Raw genomic sequence first — 27,214 nt, forward strand, 5'->3', positions numbered from 1 at the left:
CAGAGTTACTGCTGCAGGGGAAGAGGCTACAGGGAGAAAAAAAGCCCCATGAACTGACTGCCTTGGACAAACTGACACTCAAAAGCACATAGGACAAGAATGTCAGGTACAGGATTGAAATTGAAGTACAAGCCCAATTAGTATCACCTCAGTAATTATTAAGTGAGAGCTAAATGCAACACTTCAAAAATCAGCCTAATTCCTCTCTTCGTACCTGCAATTTCTAGGAACTGTGTAAGGTTCCATGGGACATGGGGTGCCTCCAGACCTTGCTAAAACTCCTCAGGTACAGAGAAACCAACTTGATGCTCTACAGAATCGTGCTTATCCTTCAGGACACACTCCCTCTGTCAATGAAAAAAAAAAAAAGAAGCCACAATCTTTATTTTAATCCCTTGTCCACATTGCTGACCTTGCACATACCTCTTCCAGGGTGAGGAGGAGTCAGGGAGAGGGCCTGAATTGCACAAGGTCTGGGTGTTCACAAGCCAAACAAGTTCCATATCCAAAGTGCAGAACGTTAATTACAACACGTAGGCTTGTGTCTTTGTGCTTATCTTTGACAACTCTGTTCAGGTACTAAGAGATAATGCCTTCACTGCATCCTCCCTCAAGTCATTCCAAATCCACAATTTTTTAGTAGTATTTTTTAATTAGAACAGATAATACTGAAAATTACCTTTAAGCATTACTCTGAAAATACTGTGGAAATAAAAAACCAGTATCTTGTGTTTTCAGAAAACTATTAAATCCAAAGTTTATTCACACTTCAAACAAAACAAAAATTTTAAATCTACTGTAAATCTATAAGGATGTAACAAATACATAGCTGAAGGTAGCAATGGTTTAACATTTTATTGAACTGGTGGTGCTTTATGTGCTGTTTTTAGTGAATCAGTTACAAAAAATGTACCTCATATGTCTTTATTTATTCACCCTATAATCAAATTGCACAGTAGCAATTTCATTCAGTCCCTTAAGTCAGGTAACTGATTTCATAATTAGGTTTTCTGCAATAAAATATTTTACACCAAAGTAAGTACATACACAAAGTATAATGTGAAAGTGGATTGAGGACATCAATACAGGCTCAAAGCAGTGCCATATAAAGACAGTTCTAAAGGAGTCTGCTTAGGTATTATAAGCGATGTATGTTAGTCTATCCAGCACTAATCCAGCTCTCTTGTTTTTGGTATAAATATCTTTATACGGCATTGCAGTGCACAGTGCAAACATATTCCACGATAAAAATGTATTTGCTGACAGCAAAAACAAATGGATCAGTAAAAATCCCCTGGCCATTATAAGTTTCATTCTTCAAACATGACCTTTACATCCATTTTCTTTCAGAAATCTGGTTACATTTCCCCACATCCAAGTCTTTAGGAAGAAACATGCCTAGCAAGTATCAGGTCATGCTGAACTTCACTCGAAATTGCATTGCCAAATTTGCCCTCAAATATTTCAAACACAGAGTTGTCAATTACTTAAGAAGTTTTGGCACAGTTAGAGTGGGAACCGTAATTTCTTTAAATATTGGCACGTAGTTTGGATTTGCTTGGCTTTGACCTTGATCCAAAGTCTCAATGATGGTCTGCTTCATATCTCTGCTGGCATCACCTCTCACAGTCAGCAAAGCTGCAATGTGGTCATCCCTACCAAAGGAAAATGGTAACATGGGCATTAGTAGGACACTTTGCTCAAGTAAGATCTTGTCAACAATATCCCTTAGTTGGCAATCCTTTCACTCAGTTTCAGCATGTACTTTAATTTTTAATCAGATCAAGTCACTAACTGGCTTTTCCAGCTCAATATAAAGTACTGTTTTGACTGCTCTTAGGACTCTAAAGCATATTTTATCCCCCCAAAAACACAGAAGTATTTTCATTATTCCTTTGCTGTACCATTGAGCACTTAAGTACATAAGTTTGTATACATCTTTGTCCAGGTCACATATTTCATATTACCATTATTTTTCATAAGAAAGTGGCTACATTCTAAAATACGATCACATTTACACATTGTTTTAAAGTTTGCCCAAGACTGCAAAGAAACCATGATGTTATATCTCTCTCTTAATTTTGAGGGCAGAAAGAATTACCTGATATCTGGGTATTTACTGACTAACGTTGAAACTTCCAGATAGAGCAGTGAAGGATCAGTTAGCTTGATAACCTCTGCAATGGCTTCAATGATGTCACACAGTCCTTCGGTGTCCTCCCCAGAGCCCTGCAAGATGAAAAGTAAAAAAGAAAAAAACCCCCAAAACAAAAGCAATCCCCTCAATATCCATAAGCAATCCTTCCGTTAGTACTTTGTCTGGCAATGCTCTCGAATTCCCCAAACAGCTGAATTTTCAGACATTTAGAAAACAAAATATTTGTGGAACTGTCACCATAACCCTCTTCCCCTGTTCTTCATCCAGAGACCTACCCTCAGAATATCAGTAAAGAAAGTAATGTCTTACAAATTATTTTGTATTTATCCACATGGTGATGCATTCTAGTCCTTAACTTTCGCTAATTTGCCAGCACAAACTTTAGCTATAACTGATGTGAAAGCCAAATCTCATATGAGACATTGTTTAAAAATTGGCCCTGCATTATCTTCCTTCTAGTCATCTGGCCACCAAGGCAGCTTTCAACAACTGAACAACCCAACTGTAGTATCTACTATTTAATCTCTGGACTATTCTAGTGCTCTTAGTTCCACGTTATCTGGCCCCACTGACCTGGTATTTCATCTCTTTTATTCCATAATCTCTTCTATCAATGCCTTAATCGGAAACAGATCTTACACAGAATCCCATATAATGGAGGACTCTGATGCAGGAGTTGCCCCAACATCTTCCACAGTGAGCAGATATGAATGCCACCCCTTCCCCCACCCCACAGTTTTTCCAGCTTTATCTTTCTCTGCATTCTTTTTCCATTTTGTCATCTGTTGGCCCTCGGAGCTTTCCAACAGATTCCTGCTCCTTATGCACTTAAAAAAGGATTTAGTTTTTATTTTAGGCTTGTGCTGTACATTGTTTCTCAAATACCTTTTTCTCCCCTATTTCTACTGCACTTTAAATGGGGTCAACATACTTGTTGATTCTAAATTAATACACTGCATGTTACTTAGGTAATAAGTAACTACATCTGTTTGATGGTATCACCCTTTCTTCTACCCAGAAAAAGCAAAGCCCAATTAAATTTTTTTAACAAACAACTTTTTTTCTTTCACTTACTATTACAAATTCAGAGTACCTTTTTCTGTGAGGCCATTCAAATATTCAGCTGCAGAGAGCTGCAGCAGAAACTGGTGCTCAGGAACTTGAGCAGCAGGCCTATGTGTGTTCAGAAACTCTGCCTGTGCCCTCAGCTGGCACCCTTGATACTCACAAGTCACCCAACATTTTGGAGACATGGAGATCTAACTCCAGCCATTTTCCCCAAGCAGTAAATGTGTGTTTTATTCTAAATTACCAGGTTTCTGCATTATCCAAATACTTACAGCCGCAAGCTTCTTAAACAGAAATCTGAACTGTTCTGCTTCTTTAATCATTCTTTCTGCACCCTCTTTCCTCTCTTCTGCATTCTTGAAAGATATACGTTTTAACATGATTGCTCTGATGTATTCCACAACCACTCTCCGATGGGCTTCAATAGTCATTGTCTGAAAGAAAATAAAATGGTGGTGGATTATGCCAGTGATACCTGCAAATGTAGCCATTATATTTAGTCTTTGAACAATTATTAGGCTTTGAAATGTCTATTTGCACTTAATCACCAGTACACAGTTTCTGCCAATACTACACATTGAGTGGCTTTAGATTTTCATGATGCCAAGAGAAATGAAAATCCGACCTTGCCTAACAAAAAGAATGTGCCAATTATGAGAAACAACAAAACCAAGATATCTCTAATGACATGTCTGAATTATTTTAGAGGAAGAGAGTCATATCCAAAGACAGAAGAACAAACATGATATAATTCAGACAACCCTTAGAACGGACCTGTGCTTGGCTTTGCAGACTTGCTCTTTCTATCTAGTCAAGAAAGACGAGCCATCACAGGGGCTTGTACTGGAGAACTCCAGTACACTGCATAATGCATTGCAAGTCTTGCCACATTATCTGTGCTCTGGGTCAAGTCTGGGAAGAAGCCTGAAGAGCCAGCAGCAATCACCTTCTCACACCTTCTGTGACTGCTTTGCTGTTCTTCACTTGTGTTTTTATGGGAAATAGCTACTGGTGACTAAGTGAGTATCTGGTATTGGTGCAACAGGAATGCCAAGGTTTGCAAATAAAAAACAAAAGCAAACCCACAAAAAAACCTTTACATGTTTTTTTCCACCCTAATGTAAGGAGAATTCTTAAATCCCACAAAGCCTTGGGTAGGTTTTCTTTCCGCTTAAGCATGGTGGAAAAGTTACTTAAGATTAAGAAAAAGCCTATGTAACAGATAGCCACAAACTTTTAATCATATTTTATTAGAAAACAGTTTGCAAAGTATTGGAAGTCTCAGGCCTCACCCAGGAGACAGAAAATATGATTTCAAGTCCTGCTCTCAAGAGTGTGCAGAAATACACTACGTTTACTGGTTGTCCAAGGGTGGCTTCTCCTGCATTGGTGGAATTGATGCCAAGTACACAGAGGAAAACTGACTCCACAGAATAGACTGTGGGAGACTGACATGTATGCCTCATCCCACTGAAAAGCAAGTGAAGAACAACAGCTCTACTACAACTGAGAAGAAGAACACTGAAGAAGAGGCAGCAGTGCAATAATAGGGCACACGAGGAAAACAGCAAAGCAGAATGACTAAAATCCAGATCTCCCCTGTTCCAGACTTGTGTCCTACCTACTGAGCTGTAGTCTTTACTCAAGTGCTCTGTTCATGTGGCTTTTAAAAACTGGATTTTTCAAAACAGGGTTAACCAAGAATATTTTAAAACCAGAAAAAAAAACAACCACAAAACACCTCAAACAAGAGAAACAAAAAGTATGTCCCATCCAGTGCTAGAATATACAGTGTCTTGTGTGGGAGATTTTTTTTGTCCTAGGAGACAGTGGAATAGTAGGCATGATGAATACCAAAAATAATGTGTTTGTGATCTTCTGCCCCATAAGATGGCAGTAAACACTACATGATGAAACATGTGACTGCAGAGATTGGTATTAACACTTAAAGAAACTCATGTTAAGCACTATTCCCTCACAGCAACAAACCAGATCTGGAAAAAAAAGTTGTTCCATGAATACAGACTGATTCTGGGACTGACCTAACTTATTTTGTGTACCTTTTCTGAATCTGTATATAATTCAAATACATAATAAGGCCTCTAGGATCTGCAAATACCGAAGGTTAAGAGGTCATCAGGGGAACTTTGAGCAGTCCCTTCTAGCTCTTTCAGAGTTGAAGTAAGAAAGAATAAGTGTATGATTTTGAGACTGTGTCTTTTAAGCACCTCTACTTAGTAAGACTTTGTTCAAAGACCTCACCTAAACCCTGATCTTGCTGGCTTCAAGTAATTCCTAAATTTTAGCAAATCATTTAAGACATGCTATCTTAACTACCCAAATGTACTTTAATTCAATACAAGACAAAAACAAGTACAGCAATACTAAAGATTAAAGAATAAAAGAGAAATCTGGATTTCCTCTGACAGACTGCAGGGGAAAAAAAAAAAGTTGACCTAACCTAGAACATTATGCTGCTGTAACAGCACTTTATACATGAGCTATGCATTTGTTAAACCTCATGGCACCAATTTAACTACGTGTCATTGTACATGCTAAAACGAGGAATTACAGAATGTACACTTATTAAAAATAAAAAAGTAATTACAGGCCACCAAAACTAGTTGCAAAAGAGCCATTTTTATCTGACTACAAACTTCTGAGGAGACACAAAAAAATAAAAGCTGGTAAGAACACAATCTAGTAACATGCCAACACATTTTTTGGACTAAATACTGCAACTCTGATCTGTCTTTGACAATATTATATAGCTGTGAACAAAAAAGAAGAGAGAGAAATATTAGATTTGGACTTTCGCAATATGATTATGAACATTTTTTCATTTCCAGTGATGAATCACTTCCAGTTTCTGTACTCGAAATCTGAATTCCATTGAGTATCCAGAAATTCCAATCCAACACAATATTCAGAGTACATTAGCAAAGTATCATAGCATATTTTGCACCTACCTTTTTATAAGGCTTTTTTATTTTTGCAAAGTCATTGAAATAATCCTCTACAGTGACACAGATAGTCCCCACTGCATTAGACCCCATCAACCACTTCTTTGTCATCAGCTCATTGAGATGTGGCTGAGAAGATAAACAACTGATCAGAACAAATTTTTAATATTTTCGTCATATCAGTGCAGTTACAAAAAATAAGGGACAACTTTAAGTGTTATACATTTCTAAACTACACTCCTTCAAAATGAACAAGCAGTTAGTGTAGGAAAATGATCAGTTGTCAGAGTCGACAGTTGTCAGAGTGCTACCCTGACATATACACTGGATGTGTATGTAAACCAACTGTGCTAACCTGAGCATTTCAGGAGTTCTCTAAAATCCTTTATGACATGCTATGTTAAATGCTCTGTCTAAATTAAAAAAAAAAAAAAAAAGTCCAAGGATAAAATCAGCATAGGAAGCATCAGGATTCAAATTTTAAATATAAGGCACCTTTAAACTGTTGTGATAATGTAACTCCATGCCTGATTTCTTGAACTGCTACTGGCTACTCAGTTGTTCCTCTTTGATGGCCCCACAAACTTCCTGTGCCTGTACCCAACTTGGTGACCTCAACACTTACTCCTTTCCCAGAACTCCATGATATGCAATTCCAGTATTCTCTACATACTCATCTTTTCTCGTTCTCCCCACACAAAAAAAATCTCGACATGTTAGAGCACAGTATTTTCTAAATGATAATAGTGACACAAAGCTTGAGGTTAAGGAATTTAAAAGAATGGTCATTAGAGTAGAAGGAGTGTCTTCTCATAGTCAGTGAGCACAGTAAATGAGAAATAAAGGTTTTGCCTAAGAGCCTCAAGTTTGTTTTAAACAATTTTCCCATATCTATCTTACTGTGAACCACTGAAGGTGTCTACATTAGTTCAAAACACTATTACAAATCTAACAAATCACAGGGATTCTTTCTTCATCCCTCCAGTTCACTAATTTACATGCCTCCCCCCCCAATACTCCCAGTTTCTTTTTAGCTATATATATATTTTTTTTTCCTGAGAGATTCTATAAAAGATGCTAGAATTCTTAAACATGGAAATTTATCAGTTAAATGCCTCAAAATGTGGGCCCATTCTGACTATCTTAATTACAGGTGTCCTTCATCTGTACAAAGATGATAATAGTAGCAGAAGTTTCCCAAATAATTCTTAAAACACAGCTACATAAGTATCAGACTAAGTACAATCTGCTAGAAAATATTCACTATATACAAAGTATCTGCCTGAAGTCACCCTTTGGAATATAAATAAGCAACCTTTCATTCTCCTACATGCAAACTATACCAGTGAAGAATAAGACTGATGTTTACTGGCATTTTGCTAGTGCACTACATAAAATACATTTAGCAATCAAAAGGCTTCCTAACTACTTCATTCCTGAATTATTTTTCCTTATAAAATAATACTTCTGTTGTTTTGAGGAAAAAAATCTCTAACCTCTAAATCCATGAAGACTTCATCTAGCAGGCTAGAGCATCCTTCTTTGGCAATGATGTCTAAAGTTGCATCCATGCTTGTATGACTGCTTGACAATGTGTCTTCCATTTCAATTTTCAAGTATTTTCTTTTCAGACTGATTATAGATTCTCTGTGACAAATAACAATGCTTTTCATCACCCACTGATGCACAACTGCATTGCTACTAAATTTTTGGAGTGCATACACAGAAAGAGATGTACTACATAGTATTATTTTTGCAAGGGGAAATAATGTCTGCTGCTTGCTTTGGAAGCCTTCATTTACCCTCCAGCATGATTTCAGAGGGATCAACCTAGGCTGCTTGTTTGTTGGTAACAAACTACTGCTGACTTGTAGACTTGAGAATGGCAGCAGATACAGGTGAACATGGAGCAGTATTGCTGAACACTGAAACAAACAAAAAGGATTTCTCTCTCCTGTTCTGATATTCTTAACAGAGCAAACTCTACTCTTTTCTCCAATTCAGTTCACCTTGATCATACTGCTTGAAGGTGACCTGTGAGAGATCAAATGTAAGAGAAGATTGCAGGTCCCAGCCAAACTAAATGAAATCGCTTTTTGAAATTCTGAAAGTTGAAGATAAATTTTTCTTTGGCAATTAAATTATTAGAATAACAAGTGGATTTTTGCCAGTGAGGGGCAATGGCATGGCTTGCCAAGGGCAAGAGTAATCACAATATCCACCTCCTAATAAAACGTTAATATATTTAAACCTGTTGTTTTTGTTCAGTCAGCTAAACTATCTTAACTGAAACCCTCTTTGTATACAAAAGTAGAGAAGGTTCTGGGAACAAGTAGTATTTTTAATACAAATGAAATATCAACACTTATTTTTCTCACAATACTGCAAGAACATGCAGACTTACTTAAATGTTTGACAGTTGTTGATGACTGCAATCATATATTGAACATAGCACTGAGGATACTGACGATTTTTAAGATGTTCTTCTTTATACAACTGTGCTTCATCTTTGTACCTGTAACAGACAAAGAATAGCATTAAACAGAAATCTGTAACAATATAAGTACACCCGTATGACCAAATGCTCCACAAGGGCCTTTTAGGTAGTTAAAACTATTTTATAATGGGTTTGGTGCTCATGTGATGTTTAGCCTCTCTGTTCTGGGTGAATCCAGCCAAGGAGGTGTTTTTTTGTCTTATTTATGAGAAAAAGACATAAATTTGAGATATAAAAGAAAGCAGAACTGACTGCAAAAATTAGAGCCATTTGCAGAGAGGAACTGAAAGTGCCAGAAGAACTTCTGCAGTGAAACTGGGGAAAGGAGGAAAAAAGCAAGAAAAAAGGAAAGAGAAGAAAAGCTTGGTTGGCATGGATGTGATAGGAGGAAAGACAAAGCAATAAAGAAACATTCGCAGGAAAACCAAGCATTGGAACTGTAGGAACAAAAAGAGGCTGAGGCAATATAAAGCATTTATACTTCAAAAATTATGTTACCTGGTCAGAAATGAATTCATTTGTTGAACACATAGGAGGAGTACCTTTGTTTTCAAATCTTCATTTATCTGAGCAGCCACCTGAAGATTCTGCTCAAACATCTAGATTAAAAATTGTTTAGTTGTAAAGACAGGCCTTTATCAGTGGGAAACCAAAGACAGAACTCCTGTCCTGTTTGAGACTGTCACTAGCACCAGTTTTACATGTGCTTTTTTTATTTTAAAACAAGCCAAGACAACCGCTGCTGACTAAACAAAACAACAACAAAAAAAATCACTATTTTCATAAATGTAATTAATAACTTATTGACAACCATTCATGCATGTTGCAGTTTTCTCCCGGTACTGAAAACAGTTGCATTCTTTGTTCAGCAAAAAAAAAAAAAAGTATTTAATATTTCTAATTCAGTAGGCATTTGGCTTTATAGTGAATCAAAGTTCTTCAGTAAGCTCTTGCAGCTTGTGACAAATGACCTTATAACTTAAATTCCTTTGCTCTCCCCATCTATGAAAGTAGTTAAGTTCACATTAGTGAAGTTGAAGGGACTCTTTAAATTCAGAAACTAGACCTAGGTGACCTACAGGGAACTGTGTTTGAGAGGAGGGGGACTGGAAAAGATGGGTACAAAGCCAGATGGAAACATCAGCTGCTTTTATGCTGAGATGACTTTGAAAGTTTCACTGTTACATGAATCTCAACAGCGGAGCCCATAACAGTATGACATGAGAACTAGCCACCAGTTTCTCTGCCATCACACACCTTCTGAAAAGAATTAGATGAAGTCAACCTTGGCACTAATACAAATATGAAAGAATGTAGCAAAAATGTTGGTATGAGACCAGAAAAAAAAGCGCGAAACAAATGCAGGAAGAACAGCCCATCTATCTTTTATTGAAGGTACCCAACACAATATTTGTAAAGAAAAATTAGAAAATGAGCATAATAAATGAGCTACCATTTTTCTGATTGATAAAGATCACTCTAAAAACTTCTAACTTCTACTGCCAACAGGGTGGTGCAGGTTGGTGGGGTTTTTTTGGTTTTTTTTGTTTTTTTTTTTTTTATTTTTAAATCTTAGAAATGTTTTATTTAATAATTTGGACGAGTATTAATGTTAACTGAAGTAGTATTTAAACAGCAACATTTTTGATCTTCAGTAGAACTTTTCTTTCCAGTATTAAAGTGTTTGTAGAACGAATAATTTGTGGGAACAAATACACGCCTAACTACCTCAGCACCATCTTAACAAACAATATTCTAATAACTTGCAAACATCTCATTGACATGAAGAGACCTAAGTAAAAGCAGTTAACTAAATACAAATATCAACTAAAAAGGCTGGAAAAAATAACGTTTCTAATCTACACATAAAAAGAACTAAGTCTGTAAGTGTTAAACAAAGAAAATGCAAATAATAACCTCAAAAGAAACAACCTCTCCGACTAACAACTCCACAAGAAAAAAAAAAATATACTTCAATAGACATAGAACCAACAGCATTCCAAACAGTTTGGTTTCCATCCCTTCCCCAGGCCTCTATTTCCCCCAAATCCTTGTACAGCTTCTGGAGATTTTCTAGAATAACCAAGTTCTCTTATACCTGAAAAACAATAGCTGGAAGCGTAGTCTGATAGTACCCATCTTGATCTGCTTCTGGTTCAGTTTCTTTTATCCAGTCTTTTTTATCTGTCTCCAGTGCTTTCCGTAGCCAGCCAATGATGTTGGACTACATTAAATAAAGCAACCAAGAAAAACCAAAGTTTTTAAAATTTAATACAACGAAATACCCCACTACAGTATTTGGAATAGCAGCCGTTTCCATAATGAAGAGTGTCATAGTAAGAGATAATGTTGACCACTACTTGTCATCCCTACAGGATATAGATAACATAGACAAATTAAAATCTGCATTGACAAAGATTAGTTCTGGTAAACTAATGATGTAGTTTGAGTCTAGCTTAGGCACGTTTTGCAAGAGGAATGCTCCAAACACAAAGAGCAAGTCTGTTTGTCAGAATCAACACCTACCTACTTCAGAAGCATTTATCAAACCTCAGGTTTTAGGTTTCAAATGGAATTTTTCAACAACTGAAACAAGTTAGGGTAATACTTTCTGTAGGAAAATTAGCACATATCTGCTTATAATTCCTTCAACCTCTATCTTAGGAAACTGATGCTTGTTATCATGGGAGACCAAACCCCAGGATTAGACTGAGTTGTGCTTCTTGGAACTTAAGTGCTGCAGAAAATAGTGATGGAGACACATTAGTTGGCCTTCCTCCCATCCAAAAAACACATAATACAGCAAATAGACATTAAGAACCACTGTTCTTAGAATGAGATTACACCAGTTTTCTGATCACTTGCATGGCACAGGTATCATGAGCCTACTTGCAAGAGCAGGTAGTAAAGACAATCATGTTTGCTAAATATATAGCTGCATTCCCTGATGGCTGTCTATCTAGAATAATTATCTCCATGTTTTCAAAGGGTTGAAGATTTTTGTCTCTTTTCTACTTCGTTCACATTTAGTTAAAATCCCTAGTAATATAAAGGTTCATACTTCTTTCCCATGTATAACAGGTGTACTAGTGTGCCCTACCATGGAAAATGAAAACAACCTGTAGGCATGTACAAAAAGGGCAAACCAGTCTAAAACATGTTTACATTTTTAAACATGTTAAGTCAATCTTTTAGTCAAAACTCCTATCAGCAGATACGATAAAGGAAGAAACTCAAAGCTCTACAGTCTTCCTGCACAAGAAAGGTGGTTGACCAAACACGGGCTTTGTTGTTTTCTTTTTGACTACAGTGTCAGTGTTTTTGCCTACAGCCTGTCAAGTGCTGTATCTACTAAGTACATATGTAATAGCACCACCTTCAATTATGTGAAACAATGTACTACCTTTTTTTTCCTCATAAGCATGGAACCGCTCTGATGAGATGATTTGCAAAGAAGAATTTACCTTTTAAGCCAGCAGCCCAGGGGACACCAGCATTTTTAACCTTAAGATCATAGTTTACAAGAGCATTTTTTTCAAGGTGAGGTACTTAAAAAAAAAAAACCTATTAAAAATCTGTTTAAATTTATTACTATTTTATTTCTCATGAAAATGAGACATTTTTATTGAGTTAAACATCAATATTTAAGTTGATATTTGCAGTTAGGAAATATTTTCATTTACCCAAATAGAAGTAGTTATATTTTGTTTGTAAACATCTTTAAACACAACATAAAAATAAATAAAGTTGAACTGCAAGTAGAGATGGGTAGAAAATTGCACCAGGCTGAATCCTGTGAAACACACAGGCAGTTTCAGTATTTTCTGCCTTAAAAAGAAGATAGAGCAAAAGAAAACTACTCTGTGTTTAACAGAATAGCAACTTTGAGTTATTTTATTTATAGAATATAAATACAACAATGTTGTATATATTATATTTTTCAGTAAGTAGAGAAAAACACTACTTAAAAACCAATATTGGTTATTTTTTCCATCTTAAGAGGGGACAAAATTAATTCAAACGCATTTCTTGAGTCAAGCCAAAATTAGCTTGAGAAATTTTTTTTTTTTGTCATACAGGTAAGTGCAGAAAAATAAAATTGCATGAAAAGTTCTAGTAAAGCTAATGTGAAGCACAGTCTCCACTATTAACATCCTTGAGACATAACAAGATCAGTCTGTATTACTGACATGAATATCTATTCCAAGTAGTTGCTGTTGCTGGACATATTTTAGTAGCTAACACAAAGAAACAAAAAGTTTCCCTCCTCTGCTTGGCAGAGCTCCTAAAATCTGGAGGAGTAGGAATTCAATTCAACAATGTAAGAACAGCAAGTACCAAGTTTCAACTACCCTAATATCCAGTCTCAGAGGCAACCAATGATTTCTTTAGAGAAAAATACATCTAAAAACCTGACAATCACATACTGATTCCTTTACCATGTAGTCGACTAATTTCAAATGACTCATAGGATAACCAAGAAGCAGTGTCTTTATATTTCAGATGCATTTGAAACGGCATCGACAAAAGGAAATTATGCTCATGCAGTCAACAGGCATGAAAGGAACAAGACTGTTAAAAGAATCAAACTGGCAAATATGAACATCCCGAGTACCTTGAAAAGATCACATCTGTATCAAATATTGATGTAGTTACTACAGGGACCAAACTGCATTCAGTGGCTTGTAGCCATAGCAATACCCAACATACAAGCATTATGAATTTAGACGTACAAACACTGGAATTCCTTCCTTTGTAATAAAATGTGATTAATAGAGTCTGTAAAGCATAATTATTCCATGAAGTGTCTTGATTCACATCTATAAAATCATCTGATCCTAACTTTATAAACAAACCTACACATAGTATATGAAAATTTATAAAAGTAATGATATCAAGTTCACATTTGTCACAATAGTTTCCTCACAATAGTTTCCTCTGATGGAGGAACAGCACTGAGGCACTAATGCAGCTGCACATTCATCCGAAGGTGTCTCTGAATTATTATTACTCACAGTAAGTGTTGACATGTATTTGCTGAGAAGTTCCTCTACAACATCTTGCGAAATCAGAGGATCCAGAGAATTTACATTCACTTCGGGGGACAGTTCTGAATTTCCCATCATCTCTGCACTGAGTTTAAAAAAAAAAAAAAAAAAAAAAAAAAAAGAAAGACATTGAAAACTGAGATTAAAAAGTTAAAAACTATGCAGCTTTCACTGTATCACCACTGTACAGGGTAATTCTCCAATATTTATAAATTGCAAAAACGTTCTTAATAGTAACTGCAACAATAAATGCATTTACAAGGATGTAAATAAAACTATACAAGAGAAGGAACAGGATGTAAAAGATATAGCACAGCATATATTAAAAAACTTACAGACATTTTAAATATTCAACCCTTTCCTGTGTTTCTAACTTGACATACAAGAACTAGTGATTGCTTAAGACTGCATAAAATCCAACTGGTTCAACCTGGCGGCTCTTAATGGGGACATTTTTATGTGTCTTAAATTTCAGAGGTGATAATAGGCAACTCACACATTCGGAATGTCAGAGTGGGAAAGATCAGTGAAAAGTATGAAATACCCTGCTCAGAGTTTCTCAAAAGAGCTTCTGTTGTGCTACTTCTATCACATCCATATCAAAGGTAAAATATATTAAAAGAAAATCTACCAATCCTACACTGGTAGAGAATACAACTAATATAAGATGAGGAGGCATCTTGCATGCCAAATCAGAAGTACATTTCATGGATACTTTATTATAATAGCACCATTAGCTATACCTGCTTGCAAAGGAAAATTACTAATTTTATAGGATCAGAAAGAAACTAGAACAACCCTCAAAAATATTTCAACAAGGGTTATATAAAATACTCTACAGTAAGATTTTTCATCAATAATTTATAAGATTATATAATTAGTTGCTTGTGTAACTAAAACAAAAAAACCAAATCTATGCCAAAGCACAAGACAGCAGGAACTCTTACTATTTCATACTCAGACAAATCAATAACTCAAAACCACACTCTTCAGAGAGTGCTTTATTAACAGTTGATGGAAATATATTAAATCATAATAACATGTATTGTTTCACATTCAATTTCTAGTGTGTTTTCAGAAGGAAGCCACAAGTTCTGTATTTGCAGTGGCAAATGCATATAAACCAAACAGTAAATAATAAAAAAAACCCTGCCTAAACAAGTGTTTAGTTTGTATTTCTGCAAGTTCAAGATTTTCTCTGGGAACATGCACTAAGTCAGCACAGTGGTGCTTCCACATTGTGAAAAAAACATCTCCAAGCACTAAAAAAGCCCATATTACGGCTAACTAAAAAAAAATTTCTTGTACTTGAAACTATAAAAACTACTGTAACTGAACATTTTACATTTGTGGCATCTTCCTGAGCCTGTAGGAAAATGGATTAAAGATACTTCAAGCAAGGGACATGTGAGAAACTGTGTGGCACTGACCCCTATTAGAAATATTTCTAGCCTCATTATAGAACCATTGTCCCCACTTCAAAAGGCCAGAGAGATATTAAGCCTTTCTCAAAGCTTGTTAACTGAAAACCCCAAAACAAAGACGACAGGCTTCTACCTCTAGCCCCCAGAGCCAAAAATTCTTCCTGTACACATGCTCTGTTTCTTTATTGCCACAACCCAAGTCAAGTGTCTGGGGAAAGAAAGTGCTAGACAACGCTCTTAGAACTGACAGGAAGCTTCTAACCATCAGGAAGAGTAATTTCCCTTCAACAAAAAGTTTATAAACAGGTTGAAATTTCAACTAGAATTGTATTATCTGGAAACTAACATTTTAGAAGACATCTGGTCTGCCTACTGTGTCAGGCTTGCCACCAATCCTGGTCTATCTTGTAAAAAAACAGATCCTTGATCTAGAGACAGTCTCCAGCTAGATATATAGCACCATTCCTTCCAGTGAGGGCCGTTGACACTGTCTGTAGCAACGCTGGTGAACTCTTTGCGGTTTTGTCAACACTTGATGAGTATCTGATAAAATGATGTTATGAATATGGGCATTAGGATCTTACAAGACTCAAGTTTTCCCTAAGATCAGAGTCCTGGTACCAACCCAGTACAGGCTTAGGAATAGCAGCATGTTTCCAAAGCCCGCATTGACTTAAATATGAAAGTGAAATACAGTTCTAAAACCAGCTTCCAATACATTATCTAAAAATTCCTATCCTGCAAATCTTGGAAACAAAAGTTACGAATGGCTTTAAATTCATTACATGAAAAAACCTCAATGCTTCTCTTAATTGGTCAGTATTTTCTCAGCTGGTTTTGAAGTGCAGCTGTAATATGCAAATACAAGTACAAATTTCCATGGTCCCTCTAATATCCAATTACATTTAATAAAAGTAGAGAAAGGTTTAAAAGGACAAAACTATATCTTCCACCATACAATGTTCCACAGAAGTGAACAAGAATGAAACAGCAGTTTAGAACCTATTTTTTCTTCAGACAAAAGAGGGTCAAATATGACCTGCTCTGCTTTCTAGGGAAAGGGCAAAAGAGCAATTTTAAAACAAAAAATTGCCTTACTGGAACATCAGCCCCAGGACATAAGTTCAGAACTTGGGAGCAGGATTTCTGCCAAGGCCATGGCCCTAGAAAGGGATCCACATATTTCTGATTTTCATTCACTGTGGGGTTATTCCTCTGGGCTTCTATTAACAAAGAAGAAAAGGCCAATAAACTTAGCTCCTTTATCTTATCAGCTGCTACCCTTACTCGTAGCTGCATATCATATACCCCACACAGGCAGGTAAGTATGCATTAGTGGGTGCTCCTCATTGTTCCTTGCAGGGAAGAAAAGCAGCAGAACTTTGCAGCATAGAGCAAAGACCAGAGTTCTAAACACAAAATGGATCTTAAAACTGGTTATAGAAATTCTACAGAACAGTATTATTTCCTACCTGTTTGCTTTATTATATTATACTTTAAATCTATCAAGCTTCCAATTTGTTGAACTAATGAGATTGAACAACTCAAGATGGCCAAAGTGTATACAGGCTGAGTCAATGCCAGCTACCGAGAACAACATTAGTTAGAACCCACAGAAAGGCTAGTATTAATTTTTCCCAAACAAATCAGTTGCCCTAGTAACTACATGCCAGCAAAAACAAATCGTTTGCCATTTGAGCTGTTTCTACCTGGAAGACGAAGAAAAAGAAAAGATGACATAATGGTTAAATTATCCCAACAAATCACACAACTCAAAAGAAAAGAGTTTAAGAGTATCACAGGAGACAAAGTGTAAACAGAAATTCTTCTGAATAAACAAATCACCCCACAGTTCTGAGAGAAAACCTGAAGGAAGTTATTACATTCTTTCCATTTAACCGTAATGAAGCAACACTGAAACAGTCCCAACCCCTGTAAAAAAAGAACAATAGAAAGTTCTGAGGCTGTGGCCAACAACAAGCATTTTGTTCCACACAAGAGCTTTCAGTCTCTTCTGCTCTTGCCAATACTTCAAACTTGCACACAAATAAAAGGTGACTGCAGCTTCAAGCAGGTCTTTACATTAAAACTTCGAGCTTACAAAGCAACTTAAAATCACATATTAGAAAATGTGAATAACTTTTAAGGACCAATTTCCAGAAAGCAAAATGCAGAACAAATATCAAACCGGCAAGTTCTTTACTATTATTCCTGTTTTATATTGTTAACAGACATGCAAATATTAGCACATAAACTGTGTTTTGCTTGCTTACTCCCAACTATTGCTAACAGAAGAGATAAGGGGACCTTACCTTTTGTATGTATTTAAAACCCAGGTGAGAAGGCTAACAATTTCATTTGCTTCCAGATCCTCTGCAGCAAGCTCTTGCATGCGGGTAGACAAAGCCTGATGGTACATGTTTAGCAACCTGTTGAAAATGTCATAATGGGGAGGAAAACACTGATCCAGCAGGGTTTTAGCCACAAGCAGGTCATCAAGGACATATTTACGTATGATTTCTAGATGGCGCACAAGCCACATTTTGTCAGATTCTCTAGTATCTGCTTGAGTGCCTTCGATACGCGTGCTCACAGTTCTTTCCAAAATGTTGAACATTTTTTCTTTCCACTTCTTTGGTCTGCCAGGAGGTATGAACCCAGTTTGTTTTTTCCGGTCTAACATACGCCTGTCAATTTTCTCCTCCCTCTCAATTATCCTAATAACAGAAACAAGCAAGGTTGGATCTCGGCGGACTGTAACAAGAGATCTTTGAACCACCATCCAAAGTTGCTTTCCCAACTCCTCAGAAAGTTTCTGCATATCCCCAAAGTACGTATGGATGAGGTTCATGTCATGTGTGTTTTTGCTGTCCATGCGATATTGCTCATACATCAGGTTATCACGAGAACACTCTAAATCCATCAGTTTTCGATGAGCTTGCAGAAGTTCCCCTCGCTCGATGTGATCTTGGGTCTCCCTGACTATCTCTGGAACTGAAAGAAAGGCAAAGAAGAAGAAAAAACAGAGTAAGACAAGACAATCAAAATACAAAGAATAAATACAAGATCATAAAAGCACTAGGAACAAGCTGGAGAACAGCTATAGTAATTCTTTTGAAATAATTTAAAGGAAATTATTTTGGAGTATTCAAAAAATTTTAGTAAATGCTATATATCTTCATATATTTTTAACTATAATGCCCTATTTTGATCAGTGGCTAAACAAAGATTATAGTGCTAACAGAGCATTATTTCTTTTCTCTCCCACTCACACCACCTTAAAAAAAAAAAATCCATGACAGTCTACTACGAAACAAATTGCAGGACCAGTTTTCTTGTGTCTTATACAAGAGGCTTTTAACTTGCCTAAGTCACTTACCCCGTTGAACCTAAGGCTGCATTTATGCAACAAATACTAAATTTTGCCTCCTCCTTGAAGGAACAGTTTTTGCCTGCCTAAGGCACAAAGGAAGAACAGGACTAATTACCTATGCTGCTAAACTATTTTGAAGATTTTTTTTCTTTATTATTTTTCAGTATTTGAGGAATACTATAGTAGCAGATTAGGATCCTACTCAGCAGAAAAGTTGCCACTGCAAACAAGGCAGCTAGTGATAAAACTGGCAGCCCCAAAAATTTTGATAATGTTTGTGTGTAACTGTCCTTTCAATAATGAAAACCACTTCATTTATAAAATGTTTTGCTCAGAGTGAATTTATCAGCAATCACCCTGTTTAACAATCTTGGGGGAAGATGCTTCACACTAAAAACTTCTCAGAATGCCAGAAAATAAAAGGCTTATTGTCTCAATTGCATACATCAGTGTAAAAAAAACCACCCCTCCAAAATAACTCAGCATTGGAACATACAGAGCTTTTTGTTCTTTGTTTTTTATTACTGGACACTGCACGTAAACCAGCTTTTTTTCTTGAGGTTGCCCACTGTATCCCAGTTTAGTACTGCAGCTGTTAGATACACTCTTACAGAAATTAAACAAATCGATCTGGTATGACCAGGAAACAATTTTTCTTCATGGGTACATTTTGTGAATTGCTATCATGAGAGGATAGAGAGGATTATCTAAATAAAAATCAAAGGGCTACAATAGGTTTGGCCCCCGTTACAGGGGTAAAATTCTTAAAATTACTCATAAGCAGAAGAATCCTAGCAAGAAATTAATCCTGATTCAAGATAGAATGGAATGTGGACCAAAAGGGCTGCATAAAAGGACAGAGATAATCCCATTTTCTTTATCTTTACAGTATCCATTGTATCACATTGATCTTATTTTGTAAGCTTTTGCAGTTGTGCAGTGGTGCAATGAAGAAGTGTCTCCTACGTATAATTTCTTTATGGATGAGTTGGTTTATGTGATTGTGCTGCCCGATTCTGAAGCAAGGACTGTTGCACAGTTGAAACTGAATTTCAGCTGGTTTATACTTAGGTTTGTAACATTAATGGAAAACCCTGAGGCTTCTACCTCTTGTGTGAGAAAGATTGCCAGGGAATCTTTGACTGGAGATCTTGCTGTTCCTTATTTTGCCTTTTGCAAGAAGTTTTCAGTTCCTAAAATAATTTGGGACTCTTTACCCAACAGGCTTGCTGTAGGAACCCAGCTCCTACATTCTGGATCTTTCCAAATTCTCCTTCTGTACATACTGCTCACATATTTCTGTTTTTCAGATTAAAAATGTTATCCATGCCACCAATTGCTTGTGACTTGTTTTTGATGATGAGATAGGCCACACCAGAAGTTCTTAAAGAACAATATAAAGTCAGTATATACTAAACAGTTACCAGATACTTCCCTAAATGGGAGGTCTAGGTGATTCTTCCTTAATTCATCATCCCCAGTGAGGTTTAAAGTTCTCAACATTACCTGATAACCTTACAGCTGTTAGTGCCATTTTAAAGTGCTTTCAGTATGTGATAGATTATATAAAGAACATGACATTACCTGAAAATATGTTCTTGAGATTTTCTACAGCAGCTGCCAGTTGACTATGTTGTACTACAGCATCTTTAACATCCTTGAGGTTTTCTATGGTGTTGATGCTCTGCCTCCAATCCTTATTGACATCTATCAAAGACTGCTGAATATCCTTTACATCATTCAGTGCATTGTGCAGTTGACTCAGACCTGTTCGTACTCCATCTAACTGTGACTGGATTGCTGCCTTAAATACAAACAGAACGACAAAGAAAGAACTCGTAATAATTATTATAAGTTCTGTATTTTCAACATTCCTCAAGAATTAATTTTCATTTCCGTATCTATCACTTTCAGATTTAAAAAAAGAAAAACCTGAAAAGGTAGTATTACAGCTTACTAGAAATATGTAACTGACTGTGTTTGCGCACATTTAATTTTTTGGCTGAAGTAGTATCTAGTTTTAAAGAACCTAGATACAACTGGTTCACCCATAAAGCTGGCATAGGAGATTAGGCAGATAGATCATAATCTTTATAAATCTATATTAAAACAGGATCATGGGAAGGTAGAATGAGATTTCTTTGTGTTTCCTTCATAAATTCATTTCAAAGGGGAATATCAGAAGAAAGCTGATCCATGTGTTTCAACAGAATGCTTGGTATGTGCAGATTCACAAAAGATTTTACTAAAGCAATTAACAATTTTGACTGGCAACTGAAAGTGCTCTGAAAAAAAAAAAAAAAATCCAAAATGTTCTAAAAAAACCCACCCTCTGGCCTGTTGTGCCTTGAAGCCAAGAAAATCAAAACTAATTCGGCCAAAACAAAAAACACAAAAAAACCCAAACTGAATAAAATTCCCACACTGTGAAACATTAACAACCAGACCAAAAATCCAACTAGATTATTTTGGCATAAAGAAAGGTTATTGATATGGATATCTCTTGTGACAGGTGACACTTGAAATAATGACTCTTCAAATCAACTGTTAGTCCTGAATACCATTTGATAGTCCAGACACCTTACAAGAAACTATAGTGTGTACCTGAAAGAAATCAGATCACATCCACAGCATGTTTTTTATAGATGTATTTTTAAAAAGACATGACTAAGGTGTAATCAAGAGAGTGGAAAGTGAAACTGGAAATAACAGACTTCAAAAGACAAGCCTAAAGCAAGACATCAGAGAAAACTCAAGGACTTGAAGTAAACAGTAAAGAAATGAGGCATTAATGGCTTTGTTAAGCTCAAACCACATTTTTTGCCATACTTTTAAGGCCAAAAAGCTCGGGGAGTCACAGAACTTTTTGTTTGATACTAGAAGCCAAAGAGGAAATCCTGGTAAGTACAAAAAACATTTATTGTGTTTTAAATGTACCAGGAAAGTCCCAGAAAAATGCTGTGATTCTTAAGCTACTGCTATTTATGTACTTTCAAATGCTGATTTTATTGATAAAGATGTATTTTCCTGACAGACTCAGTACAATTAAGCACTGATAAGGCATTTTTATACAATATCTATCTACAGAAATGCTGCATTAACACATTTTTCCCCTACAGGAACTGATGTAATTAGGATACTCAAACACAAATGTCTGAAGCTAATGATAAAGTATCTTAAGAAACATAGGATTATTAAATGTTCAATACTTCTGATATTTCAGTTTCTTCTGAGGCACATCTCCAAAATGTTACACATTCGATTTTTTTCCTATTTAAATTTTGCAGAAACTTGATTTTGCTAAACAGAAACAATAATTAATCTTGGTCACAGGCACAAACAGCAAAGGAAAATTCAAAAAACAGACATCCACCCATGTTCAGTTTGTCTTCTAACAGTCAGCTGGAGCCAGGGGAAGGGATGGGGGTGCTGGAAAGCAGCATGTCCTAGCATTGTGGACTTCACTTCCTAGTATGCATATTCATCTTCGATTGGACTGACCATCACTGTACTCAAAAATGAAAACAAAACCAAGTCATCCTAGGAACAGGGCTCGAAACTTCATTTTTATCTCTTTTCAAGTGTTACCCCTCAACATTAAGCCATGGAAGCAGGATCCTGGCTGCCTGGTCTCCCTAAAGCCCTACAGTTCAAATTCATGTCTGCACACCAGCTAAGAATCAAAAGGTAGAGGATTCAAGCATATTTATACTCAGGAAAACCCATGACCCAGGATCTCTCCTAGGATATGTATACAGTATTTCTTCAGGGTGAGAGAAAAACAAAACCTAAGTTCGCCCATTGACTAAGTGCACAAAGACAGCTGTCAATGCTTATAACTTTTCAGGCACTGGAACAGAGTCCAAGCAGCTCTTCACCTACATTTCGGACTGCAGAGCTGAGAAGTACCAGGCTACAGTGCTAGCTGGTGCTGACCCACCCAGCATTTCAGAGTTCTGTTACCAATCCTTAAAAATATGGCTTCGCTAAAAGCCATCAGTCTCAAATAAGAAGCAGGCAAGTTTAACCCATTTCAAAGCAGTTTTTCCTGTAAGAATTCATATAACACAGGAAGAAATGTGGAGAAGGATGTCAGAAACAGATATAACTAAATATTTGGGAGAAGATGTAGAAAAGTAGGATAACCAACTGGAGGAAATACTGGCTTTTTGGGCAGAACACCATTTCAGATCTCTGCTGCTTCACCCCTGTAACTGGACACACAAATATGACCCTAGTTTTCTACTCTTCACCCTCAATTGACTTGATTGTCTTGATTTATCTCAAGAAAATAATGACAAAGATGAAGACATATCCAGGCAGAAGGAAGCACCAACATGTTGACACTAGAATTTTTACCATGTGTTCATTCACATAGATGAAGCAGCTGACACTGTTCAACAGTGATCCAACCTGAAAAGTCAGCAACTCCTCCAGCAGATGATCTTGATGGCCCTGACTCTCCATCTTCCACATCATACATGTATACAATCTAAATACAGAGCAAGAGTATTTCTTACATCCTCTCTGCTGTCCCATCCATATAGACACTAAACATAGGATGGTCTTACCCATATTTCAGGTTAAGTCTGTGTGTGTGCACTCACACATACCCATGTGGTGGAAGGGCAAAATCACCAGTTACACTTCCACAAGAGACAAGAATGTGGGAGATTTTAGCTATCTTACATAAACTCCTCTAACAGTCAAAGACTGAACTTATTGATCTTTTTCAGATGCAATTATCAATTTTGTGTTACAAGTTCAGTATTGAATCATCAAGACAAACATTTGCTGGCTGACAGGCTATACAGCATGAGGGTAGCTGTCCATGTAGAATTTACAGGACATAAGAACACCTGAAGTGCTTGAGTAAAATTTCAGTAAGATAAACAGCATTACTTTGTGTTATTTTCAAGATGCAAAGTTTAATTTTTGTTCTCTGTCCAAAACAGAAAGTCTGTGGTTTAAAACTATCTGGACGAAAATGTAGAAGAAAAAAAACAGAAGGAAAAAAAAATAAATCAAAAGTACATTCATGCTGCACTGTGGACACTCAGGTTTATCAGACTTTGTACCTTGAGTCGAGCTTCTACTGAAGCCTTCTTACGAGCTTCCCTCCTGCGATACTGCTCCACTTTATCCAGCTGATCAGGACGCTGAAGCATTCCCGCTACTCTCTGAACAGCTGTTGCAACTGCTTCCCTATCCGTTTCCTCCATTGTTGATTAGGACCTCAAAATGTCTTCATAATTTAACAGTACTGAAAAGAAATACAACATTTTTTAAAACATATTTTCATTTGATGGCTATGCATAATTTCAAAGTTAACAATTTGAGATCTAAATTTGGCAATAAAACCTGCAACTTGACAGAAGCATCATTAGAAAGCATTACAAGCAGCAGTAATCACAATTCTAGAGGAATCACATTTGAAGTCACTTAACTTTGTTTCATTAGTTTACCTGAAATGTTCTTTGGTTACTATTTTCTCATTTACTTTGGTCTCTGTAAGTTTGTATCAAAAAAGAACAACAACAAAAGAACAGCAAATCTTCATTTAAAAAATATATTCTATTTCACCCTAGATTAGGTTTGCCTATTAAAAAGAGAATGAAATAAGTACAAAGAAGTCTTGTGACAAGCCCAAGCAAAAATCCTAATTCTTCCTGAACTAGAATCTGGTGGAGCTGAGAGAACCATAGTCCCCCTGCCATAACTCTAATTTGGTAACAAAAGTGAGGGGAAACATAGCTGTGGAAGCTCCAAATCCAGAGGCTTAACTGTAAAATACTTCCATTTATACTTTCAATGGATGATATTTTTACTTCCTACTCTTTGTTTTCAGTTCTTCCCACAGCCTCAGTCCATCAGAGGTGCAGATGTGCATGGAAAAATTAATCATGTATTTCACCCAAGTCTCCACTGGAATTTCTAGTAAAGTTTAGACATGCATACAAACTAGTATTAGATTTAAAATGCATAAAAGGTAAAATTTGCTGGCCATAAAACCAAACCTGTTCTCTCAAGCTTCACTAGCTACTAATGGAAGGCAGGAAGGATCCCAGTCAACAAAGATGTAAAAACATGGTATCCACAGAAGTCCAAGGAACACACCTGGAGTACCTCATTCCTTCCAAATAGAAAGGAACATTTCATGTCTTCACTCTCGGAATCAAATATTAATGGAACATTTTAGGTTCTGCTGTCATGCCTACAGATTATACTCTCTCATATCTATGTTATTGATCGAAAGTACCCACTTTCAAGGCAGTCTGTATTTACATATCCAGGACATCACTTAATCTTAACAGATTAATCAGTGAACTGATGAAGAACTAGGTGCATGGAAGTGGAAGAGCAAAAGCAAGAAAACTCATGGGCCAAGAGAAAGACAGTTAATAGGTGAAGGAAAGAGGAAAAAAACCCTACACCAAACCAAAACAACAAACAAAAAACCCAAACCAAAACAAACAAAATAAAAAACAAGTGAAGCAAAGGAAATCACTCACCACCTACCACAGGCAAAACAGTGCCCCAGGCAGCCTCTGAAAAAATGGCCACCCTAGAAGCCACCTCCTCCCCTTTTTTCTTCCTCTATCCCAATTTTTATTGCTCAGTATGACTTTGGCCAGTTTGGGTCAGCTGTCCTGGCTGTGTTTCCTTCCAATCTCTCGTCCACCCCAGCCTAATCAAGGGTAGTCAAGGGCAGAGTGAAAAAGGTTATTAGGAAGGCGCAGGAAAAAAGATAAAGCCTTGACACTGTGCAAACACCCTTCAGTAACAGCCAAAACACTGGTGTATTATCAACACTATTTTAGTCATAAATCCAAAACACAGAATCATACCAGCCCCTACGAAGAAAGTCAATTCCATCTCAGCCAGACCCCGTACTGCATTATTAGAATTAGTCATTTTATAACTTAACAGGGTTAAAAAAGATTCCAGGCAAGGTTGCCCAAGAGCTGGTCTGTGAGACTCTAAGTCTACAGCTCAAGTTCCTTCATCTGATATCTCAAGATCTGTATCCCTAGTATCTTCAAAAGTTAAATGCACAAGTATGCACTATTCCAGAATTATTCCTACAGTGTAAACTCATGGCCTACTTTACCTCCTCAGCCGCGCAATGTACCCATCACTTCTCTAACAGCCTGTTTAGCTCAAACGATACTCTATTTCCTACTCTGCATCTCAAGGTGCAGGATCTATCCCTACCACTCACACTTCTGAATGGAAACTATGGTTTTGTTGAGTTCAATACATTTCCAAGCTCCCAGAACTGTACCTACAATTAAAAAAAAATGTTACTTTTAAGTCGCAGCAGAAATGCTATCTGCAGTAGAAAGCTTTATGCTGAATTACTTCCTTTATTAACAACTCTGAATATATTTAACAGTCATGACAGCTCTCACCCACACAGCCACTACCCAGGCATATTAAGTAAACCTCATGAACAAAATGAGTAGTCAGTATACTGTAATCTCCTAACCAATTATGTACTAACTTGCTGAGGTAGACAGGTTGTTGCGCAACTACTGACCATTCAAAAGGAAGAACAAACCTTAAGAAGGCACACCAACTTTACACAGAGGCTGTTAGCCAAAACCACAATCATTTTCAGAGCAAAGCACTGGAAGAAGCGATCAAAAGAATCCTGAGCAGTCTTGGAAAGGCTGCAGCTGCAAGCACACCTTCATCCCTCTGAACAGAGACACCAAACTCATTTTCACCGAGGGCCACGTCAGGTGGAATAGTTACATTTATATAGTCCTAAAGTTACATCGGGCCCTTTGAATGCAACCATGAGGCTGATGTGGGCCCCGGTGAAAATGAGTTTGACAGTCCTGCTCCAGCCGAGAGACAGCGGGAGTGAGCCGCCCACAGGCCCCTGCCCCCTCCAGAAAAGAGCTTCTGGGCTAGAGGCGCGAAGCGGCACCCGAGTTTGGGGCACGACCCCTCGCAACAGATCTCGGAGGGAGCTGCAGCAGCCCCGGCTGGCAGCACCTGCTCCGCCCGCGCCCAGCTCCACCCGCCCGCGCTCCCTGGCCGAGGCGGCTCGGATGGAACTATCCGCAGCGACGCAGGTGCCCGTCCCTGCCGGGCAGAGGCCGGAGAGCTGCCCCCGGGCACGCAGGCGAGTCTGCAGCCCCGCCGCGCCGGGCTGCCTTGGCAGACACCCGCTCACGGCGGCCGCCCCGGAGGGGCCACCATCCCGAGGGGCTCTCCGCATCGGATCGGATCGGATCGTTTCGGCCCGGCCCGGCCCAGCCCAGCCCAGCCCAACCCAACCCCTCCCACCCCCACACTGCGCTTCCCGTTGCCGGACTCTGGTACCCACGGGCAGCGCCAGCCCGACAGGGACGGGCAGAGCGGCGCTCACCAGTCGGGGCGCTCGCTCAGGGCCGGCGGCAGGGGCAGAAGGAGTCGCAGCTGCCACTTACCGGCTGCCGCCCGCCTCCGGGGAAGGTACTGACTGACAGTCCCGCAGCGCGCAGGCGCCGAGCGCACACAGCGGCGCACGACCGGGCGCGCAGGCGCACAACGCAGCCTCCCCCCGCCCCGCTCTCCGCCCCGCCGTTCGGCCGGCGCGCATGCGGGCTTGGCCCCCTCACCTGTGCACGGCTGCGGGCTGCGCCTGCGCGGCCCCGGTAGGGCGGGTGCGGGGAGGACGCGGGGGCAGCTG

The 27,214-nt window shown here is 37.9% G+C and overlaps 1 protein-coding gene across 2 annotated transcripts; it reads right to left on the reverse strand.

Moving 5' to 3' along the window:
* Window positions 1-820: 820 nt before the first annotated feature.
* Window positions 821-27,039, reverse strand: EXOC3 (exocyst complex component 3). Of its 2 annotated transcripts, XM_080340381.1 has the most exons (13): window positions 26,973-27,039; window positions 23,610-23,794; window positions 20,116-20,335; window positions 17,471-18,152; window positions 13,702-13,819; window positions 10,785-10,910; window positions 9,185-9,285; window positions 8,594-8,704; window positions 7,686-7,836; window positions 6,196-6,318; window positions 3,499-3,660; window positions 2,102-2,229; window positions 821-1,655 (listed from the first exon to the last, which is right to left on the reverse strand). In XM_080340381.1, exons 2-13 carry the CDS (start codon window positions 23,751-23,753, stop codon window positions 1,484-1,486), a joined length of 2,238 nt encoding a protein of 745 aa, XP_080196507.1. In that variant the 5' UTR covers window positions 23,754-23,794; window positions 26,973-27,039; the 3' UTR covers window positions 821-1,483. The 2 variants fall into 2 exon arrangements, with proteins under 2 accessions (XP_080196507.1, XP_080196508.1); XM_080340382.1 differs by lacking the exon at window positions 6,196-6,318.
* Between the last annotated feature and the right edge of the window lie 175 nt (window positions 27,040-27,214).

This window comes from Nesoenas mayeri, assembly GCF_963082525.1.
Source record: "Nesoenas mayeri genome assembly, chromosome: 2".
Lineage (NCBI taxonomy): Eukaryota > Metazoa > Chordata > Aves > Columbiformes > Columbidae > Nesoenas > Nesoenas mayeri.